This window comes from Malus domestica, chromosome 04 (genome assembly GCF_042453785.1).
Source record: "Malus domestica chromosome 04, GDT2T_hap1".
In the NCBI taxonomy this organism is placed as follows: Eukaryota; Viridiplantae; Streptophyta; class Magnoliopsida; order Rosales; family Rosaceae; genus Malus; species Malus domestica.
Window position 1 is genome coordinate 31,255,535 of NC_091664.1, and position 8,989 is coordinate 31,264,523.

The window sequence follows — 8,989 nt, forward strand, 5'->3', positions numbered from 1 at the left end:
GAGTTTCATTCTCCTAAGTTGCAGTATGATTTGTGTTCATGGAGTGTCAGTCTCCTTATTTGGTATTTTTAGTAAAAGTGTGAGATTTATGTTGTGCTTTGGAGTGTCATTCTCCTTGGTAGATTTGGTTTCTTGTAGTTTCATTCTCCGTGGTAGTTTAGTTTCTTGGGAGTGTCATTCTCCTTGGTAGATTTGGTTTCTTGTAGTTTCATTCTCCGTGGTAGTTTAGTTTCTTGGGAGTGTCATTCTCCTTGGTAGATTTAGTTTCTTGGTAGTGTCAACTATGGATTCTCAGTTCACCGTCGAAAACTTGTTGGATATGTTCAGACCAAGACCAAATTAATATGACAGTTTGGGACTTCATTCTTCCTGCACTTCCTACTGTTTGTGGCATATCTCATACAATAATTGAAGATCGTTGTGGTGTTGAACATGGCACTGATGAGTGGTATGAGGCACTGGATCAGCATTTTAAGTGGCTTCTTCAATACAAAATCAGTTCGTATTTTTGCAAATTTCAGAGATGCTCACGGAAGAACAGGGCTTCACTGGGCGTCCTATTTTGGAGGAGAGTAAACTGTCATTACGTTACTTCGATTGGGCGTCGCTGCATCTTTCCCAAATCAATCTCACTTGGCTAGTTCAAACTTCACTTGGATACTCCAGAGTTCAGTTTGAGGGGGGAGTAATAACTGATATAACAGAAAGGGGTATTATTGTAATTAGGGTATTATTGTAATTAGGTTATATGGCTATATAAGAGATTGTTTAGCTATCATTTCTTTAAGTTTTTTTGTATACATTTTCTCCATTTTAATCAATACAATCTTTCTGGTTTTTTCTCTCTTTCATCTTCATCTTCCTTTGTACCAATTCTTCATCTTTTACAATGTAGTTAATAAAAACAACAGAGAACACAAAAGGTAGAAATTAAACCATCTGCTTAATTTCTGCGGACCAAACTTTTCTCTGAGTTTTTATGGTGTTAACCCTATATATATTTATGTACAAGACAAACAGCAAAATGTTGAAATGATAGTAGCAACTAACAAGTATCCTACCATCCAACGGAAAAGGCAGAAACCCTATAACTCAGCCAAGTAGCTCCACCATTAGAAATCAATGCTTGACCAGATGAGCATATTATTACATCCCATCAAAACCCCCGAGGAAGCAGAGAATATATGTGTAGTCAGTAGAGTTTGAATTCGTAGACACATATCAAACGTAAAGTTGGCTATGATATGAATATTGATGCATGGAATTGCAGTACTTAATCAAGTGGTTTTCTTTTTTTCTTTCTTATTTCTTCAAACAAACAATAGATAATTTTTACTAATATTCATTTAAATATAAGGAGGGGAATCCGAACTTGATGTAGAAGGGAAGCATATGGTTCGATGATCCTATCCAACTTGATTAAGTCAGGCCTGCGCGCTAATCAAGTAGTGGATTTCACTAATTAATTTGCTAAGCTATTGGGGTAAAAACAGATGATCGAGTTTATGCCAGACATGTTTTAATACTTTTGAAAATACACAGAACTTATTCCATATGCTGATCGAGGGCATATAATGGATCACGTACTGTCGCAAAAATAGTCATCTGGTTCGATCGAATTCTCAGATAATAATCATAGCTGGCATCTATTTATCTATTGGACTTTATATGACATTACAAGGTGCAAATTGTAGTATAACGTCGTCACCTAAAACAAAGTGTGTACAAATCCGCTTCTGAATTCCACAAGCAGGCTAGCATGATGTAACATTAGTAAGAACATTAATCTATATAATAAATTTAAAAACCCCAATTTGCAAAGGTGGGTGGAATTATTGCTGGACCTCGTTCCTTATTCGATATAGAAAGAAAAAAATTGCTGACCATGTATAACCCATTGGTGATAGCAACTTTACAATTTCAGGCACTCACTCTTGCAAGAAAACTAATGTCACTATATCTCCAAGAAAGAAGAATGCAACGCATGTATGGAATCATATACACCCACCATAACCCATTTCGTATGGCATTCCACATAACATAACTATTAATTAATACTTTCTTCATTTTCATTAAGAAGGAAAGTTCTCATTTTTCTCTGGGTACGATTATTTTATGGTTCAAGTGTCGACATAATTTGAATCATTCATTCTCTTTATCATCATATAAGATCATTTCTTGAAAATTTCCTTTAATTTAGAGATCGTTTTGAAATCCATATGTATAGAACAAATCGATGGTTATGGTAACAAGTAGCATCCTCACTATAAACTGTCAATTTCTTTAGTTCATATGATTGACTAAAGAATCTTCAAATCGAATGAATTTTTCTAAAATGATATTTAGATGCTAATGATAAAGAGAATAAATTATTTCTATCATGACATTTATAAGGTAATTAAATAATGTCACGTTGAATGGGAAGAAGTTTATTGATCTTTTAGGGTGCGTTTGGTAAGTGGGACGGGACGGGACGGAACAGGACGAGGCGTTCCGTCCCGCGTTTGGTGCGCCAAAAATGGGTGGAACGGGCTGTTCCACGGGACAGATTTTGGGTGTTTTTGCGTCCCACCTGCCCCCCCTGGAACGGGTTTGTTCCACGTCTGTGGAACACAATGTTTTACCATTTTAAGACAAATATACCCCATGTCTTTTTCAAAAATTACACCTTCGTTCCGTCCCGTCCCGTTCCGTCCCGTCCCGTCCCGTCCCGTCCCGTTCCGTCCCGTCCCGTCCCGTCCCGTCCCGTCCCGTCCCGTCTGCGTACCAAACGCACTTAAGACAAGAGAAGTATTATCCATGGCTGGAGCTAATTTAACTGTTGCTCTAAGAAAGCTTTTTCCTTACCAATTGCTAATACGATCTAGTGATATTCATTTTCACTTTGAAATAAGAAGTTTCAAACTTGACTCACATGGATGACGATGACGTATTATATTTGTGTTGAGTTCAATACTTGAATAATGATTTAGAGCATACCCCACGTTTCTCTCTCTAGCGTATATAATAATAAGGAAAACTAATGAAAATTGCTTAAAAACTTTGAGTTTTAACGATAAGAACAAAATAAAGGATAAAATAAATAGTACCAAGATTGACTTTTTAATGTAAAAATATGATTTTTCGTTAAAGTGAATAGTATCGCGGATTTTTCGTTAAAACTACCCCAACATCAGCGTATATAATATGCTAAAGTGCCTGCCACAATTTATAAGAATCTTCGTCAAAGTCAAAATCAATGTCTCTCATTTTCTTTTCTCAAATAATGAGGTAAAATTAGGGGCACATCAATTAGGGGACCTGATTGGTTCCAAGACGACTAAGTAGAACTGTTCTAAAAAATTCTTATCTAGCGTCAGGTCATCATCTTGATCAGTTTTTAAGGTTTAAAAATTAAGAAAGTGCGCTTAGACTCACTTAGATATCTATCTAGTCCGTCTACATACCCACCTAAATCTACCTAGGCACCCGCCTAAGTTTCGACTCTTATTTAAACAGAAAATCAATAACTTTCATTTTGCATTTTAATTTTTCAATAAAATGTAAGAAACTTGTTGAATACTTGGATGAACTTCATTATCTGTTTCTTCCCCATGTTTTCAATATGTTCTAATACTTTATAATTTATATGTCATTTTATTGGATTTAGGTATCATAATACAATTATGTGTGTTTTTAAGTATAAATAGGTACGTATTTATACAACATATAATAAATCTGTTTAAATTCGCCTAGTCCGCCTAGACTCCCGCCTAACTGTGTAGACGTTAGGCCCCAACCCGCCGCCCAACCAATGTCTAACATCTTTAAAAACCTTGCTCCGAAGCTTGGATAATTGGCTGCGAGAACTTTCGAGGACCATCCAAGTCGTGATGGAGGAGAAGAGCAGCAGCTGCACAATGTTCTAGCTTTGTGCAAACCAAAAGGAGAGAAGAAGATGACTAATTCCTTTTCAAAAAGCATCCTAAGAGCATCTCCAAAGAAGATGTCAAATTTTAAGTGGAATGTCATGTAATCAAATTTGAAAGTAGGAGCAAGCTCCAACCGATATATCAATCCTATGTGGATTGACATATGAGTTTTCATATGTCAAATTTGACGTATGAGAGCATCTCCAAAGAAGATGTCAAAAGATAAATGTCAAATGTTAATTTGATGACTGAAGTGGCAATATTAGATTTTCTCTTTTTCCAATCTATATGTTTTTTTGTTATAAATAATATTTGTAGGACCCATTTTAAAAAGAAATCAATCCATGGGACCCACATAATAAAATAATTTAAAATTATTTGACATCACCTTTTCTCATATGTAAAATTTGACATATGAAAACTCATATGTCTATCCACATAGGATTAATATATATGTTGAATCTTGCTCCTGCTTTCAAATTTGATTACATGACATTCTACTTAAGATTTGACATCTCTTTCGGAGATGGTCTGAGAAAGGTGATGTCAAATAATTTTTAATTATTTTATTGTGTAAGTCCCCTTAATGCACTAATTATAGGTTTTGAAAATTTATTTTAATTGATTTCTTTTTAAAATTGATCCTACAAATATCATTTATAACAAAAAAACATATCGGTTGGAAAAAAGAAAATCTAACATTATCATATTAGCTATCAAATTAATATTTAATAGTTATCTTTTGACATCTTTATTAGATATGCTCTAAGTCACGTGCCACCTAAATCACGTTGGGCTTTTATTTTTGGTTTTTTGTTTTGTCAGAAAGTCACGATGACCTTCCAAGTAAAACGGTAAGCATCGATGTATTGTTGAGAAAACCACCCCAGCCAGGTCGCGCGGAGGCTGATAGCCTCACCAATTTTTTTTTCTTTTCAAAAGCACAAAGGCTCGACTTTCATAGAAAGTCCACCCCACCTGAATTAACTCCCTAATTTCCACCCCACCCAACCGAAGGCCACCGTCATCAGCACGGCACCATTCTCTTCCCTGGTCTTCACGCACGGGTCAACTTGTTCATAGAAAGTCCACCCCAAACAAATTAACTCCCTAATTTCCACCCCAACCAACAGAAGACCACAGTCATCAGCACAGCACCATTCTCTTCCCTGGTCTTCACGCGCAGATCAACTTAATGTATACCGAAGGCCACCGTCATCAGCACAGCACCATTTTCTTCCCCGGTCTTCACGCACAGACCATCCAATGATAAAATCTTCGATCCGTCACTGGTTACAACACTGTTTAATTTATTTGTCATTATCTTAATTACATTGCATCGTTGCATGTTACGTCATCTTTGCAATAACTTCAATCTCACTCCTAAAAGATAAAAGGAATAAAAAAGAAGAAAAGGAACAAAGTTGGCTTTCCCTGAATGCATATATATAAGTACAATCAAGTTCATGAATATTGTCAAGCTAATTAACCATTCACAGTAGCACTACATCATATTCTTCATTTCTTCCATTCTTGCCAGTAGTACTACATCATATTCTTCATTTCTTCCATTCTTGCCAGTAGTGCTACAAGCTATTGTGCTAGGTTGCCCAAATATATATTATTAACACACTAAGATGATTGGGTGGGAAGATGTTTACAAGGTGGTGGCGGCCACGGTTCCACTCTATGTTGCCCTAATTTTAGGGTACGGCTCAGTAAGGTGGTGGCACATATTCACTCCCGAGCAGTGTGGCGCGATCAACCGCTTCGTTTGTTTCTTTACTCTCCCACTCTTCACGTTCGAATTCACTGCACATGTGGATCCTTACAAATGGAACTACCGCTTCATCGGCGCCGACTTCATCTCTAAGCTCATAATCGTGGTGGTGCTAGCACTTTGGGCCAAGTGCAGCAGCAAAGGAAGCTACAGTTGGTCCATCACAAGCTTCTCTTTGTGCACGTTAACTAATTCCCTAGTGGTTGGTGTGCCCTTGATTAAAGCCATGTATGGTTCGTCATCCGTTGACCTTGTTGTTCAAGCATCGGTCGTGCAGGCCATCGTATGGCTCACCATTCTTTTGTTCGTCTTGGAATTTCGACGTACTGGGTCGATAGACATAGTTTCAAGTCGTACTAATGTCAACACTCGAGTTCAATCGGTTGATCCACAAGGGAAGGATGTAGAAGCCATGGAGGAGATAACAATAAGTGCTAGGCCTTCCTTTTGGTATTTGATGAAGGCTGTGTGGGTGAAACTTGGAATGAATCCCAACTCCTATGCAGTTTTTATTGGTATTGCTTGGGCTCTTATAGCAAAAAGGTACTAAATATATGCATATATCTATATAATATGCAAGAAAATATTTATTAATTATATTTGAGTATTGATTAACTAAATATCTTACGTTTTTTCATATATGTCTCTGTAAATTAATTAATAAATTTATGGGTGCTGCAGGTGGCATATTGAGTTGCCAAGCATCATGGAAGGATCTGTTTCAATCATGTCAAAAGCTGGTACAGGCACTGCTATGTTTAGCATGGGTGAGTGATCACTACTTAATCACACACATATATATATATATATATATATATATATATATATATATATATATATATATGCGCTAATTAATGCTAATGCTAATGAATATATCTGTACGGTAACGTTTAACTATATATCATGTATGCAACGTGCAGGTATCTTCATGGCACTGCAGGAAAAATTTGTAGCCTGTGGGACGAGCCTAACAATAATTGGGATGGTTCTGAGGTTTATTGCAGGACCGGCAGCCATGGCGATTGGTTCTATTGCTGTGGGTCTGCATGGTGATGTTTTACGTGTTGCTATCATTCAGGTAGTTTACTCGCCAATTTATATATCTTAGAAAGTTAAACCACTGGCGGATCCATTAAGGGGCAAGGGGGGTCAGCTGATCCTCCGAACTTCGATGAACGTCTATAGATACCTTAGGTGCTGACCCTCCGAACTTCAGTAAATATTCATGAATACCTTGAGTGTTGCCCTTTTGAAGATTAGAGTTGGCTTCATACATGCCCTCCAACCGCCTTCAGGCCTACCAAAACTTGATGAATGTCCATGAATACCTTGGGTGCTCCCCCTTGCATACATTAACATGTATGTAGTATGCATTTTCAAATGACTTCAGGCCTACCAAGACTCGATGAAATGACAATATGTATGCTATTTCTGGTATAAAAAAATGTGCACGCTGCGTGCACTATTCTTACTGACCCCCCTAATATTATTTCCTAGATCCGCCACTGAGTTAAACGATGAATAAAGCATGCATGGCCTATAAAATTAGAGTATATATGTATATATAGTAGTGGTTGCATGTCATATATATACCGTACGTGGAATAACATAAAGGTTGTTCCAATGAGCTGCCCAGCAAATTAAGTGGCCAATTTCTTCTCCACTACCACCCTACCCTAATATTCTTTTTTACTTACATAACGAATTTTGAGAAAAATGAGCTTCCGTTTTAAGGAATTATGTTGGGAAATGTTAACCAAATATTTTCATTTTCCATTCACCATTTTTAATTTTAACCATCAGATTGAATTAATCAAACTCAAATAACAAATAAGATTAAATATAAATGTGTACGTATGAGAAGAAAAATGATATGTGTTTTCATTTCCTATAATATTCCATCTCTAAAACAGATTGGACAACAACAGAAACCTTTTCACTAATGGTATTAACTTTTTGTGGCCAAACTACATACAAATTAAACAAATTCAAATTAATTAGTAATACTATTGAAGGTTAGCTCACTAATTTTAAACTTTAAATGAATTTAGAAAAATGAATTTTGAAATAAGAATGTCCGCATATCTCCCTTTAACAACATGCGCAAGCGACAATACATATTTTTGCATGATGACTTTATCTTTCAGATGGTAAATGTTACACTTCGATAATAGTTTATCACATTACTTGTGTTTGCGGCCTTCATAAAAAAATTCTCTTTTTCTACGTGATAATTTTATTTTTCAGATGATAAATGTTTTTAATTATTATTTTTGGATCAAATGATAAATGTTTAATTAGATGACTTATCATCATTTATATACAATATTGCAGGCAGCAGTGCCACAGTCCATTACGTCCTTCATATATGCCAAAGAGTATGGACTCCATGCAGAAGTGCTCAGTACAGCGTACGTATGCACCTCTTTATATTTACAAATCTCAAATTTATGCATACTTTAAATATGAAAAATATCAACGAGATTACTTGGATAATTCGCAGCAATAATATTTCAAATAAATTTCAATTTTATATATATTCTTCTAACTTTTATATTTTGTGTTACATGCAGGGTAATATTTGGCATGTTGGTCTCCCTTCCAGTGTTGATCGCTTACTATGCAGTTCTAGGATTTGTGCATTGACGACCATCTCTTTCAGCTAGATAGATATAGATATACGTTTCAATGAATTTATAGAGGGGAAAGGATTGCTGCCTTGCTGCTCCTGTCTCCTTTGTTTTTTGTTTTAGTTTTTTTTGCTTTAATTTGATTTTCCATATCATGGTCTAAAACTGTTGGGACTAATATTAAATTACTCTTAAAATTGCCAAAACTTGTAATCTAATAATTAACATTATCATGCATCCTAATTTAAAGAGGTTTTAATTAGGGTTCAACCTTGTGGTTTTATGACAAATTAGAGTGATCTTGTACTTTCCGAATCTTTTGAATTTTATATCACCTTAATCTTGATGAAGAAGGGCTTTACTTGGGCTTCAACCCAGAAGTTTTGATACAAACATACTTATTCTCAAGTGAGGATGTAGCATCAATGCCAATTCCCAAGTTTGATTTGGTGATTTCATATTTGATCATGGATTATTTTGATACAGTTTTGTTTGTCGGTGAGAGTTATTATTAGCACTTCAATCCGCCGTCATGGGGTTTCCTCGCTTATGTTTCTCATTAGAGAGGACTACGTGATGTGACTTATAAGTGATAATAACAACTCTCTGACCATTTTGTGAAGTATTCTTTGTTCGTCTGTAGCTTCATTCAAACCCAAATTGACACC

General features: G+C 35.9%; 1 protein-coding gene across 1 annotated transcript; it reads left to right on the forward strand.

Annotated features, from left to right (window-relative positions):
• The first annotated feature begins 4,799 nt into the window (after positions 1 to 4,799).
• LOC103419524 (auxin efflux carrier component 5) lies at positions 4,800 to 8,671 on the forward strand. Its single transcript, XM_008357622.4, has 5 exons — positions 4,800 to 6,234; positions 6,373 to 6,458; positions 6,612 to 6,769; positions 8,026 to 8,102; positions 8,265 to 8,671. The coding sequence occupies exons 1-5, from the start codon at positions 5,549 to 5,551 to the stop codon at positions 8,335 to 8,337; spliced, it is 1,080 nt and encodes a 359-aa protein (XP_008355844.3). The 5' UTR covers positions 4,800 to 5,548; the 3' UTR covers positions 8,338 to 8,671.
• The last annotated feature ends 318 nt before the right edge of the window (positions 8,672 to 8,989 follow it).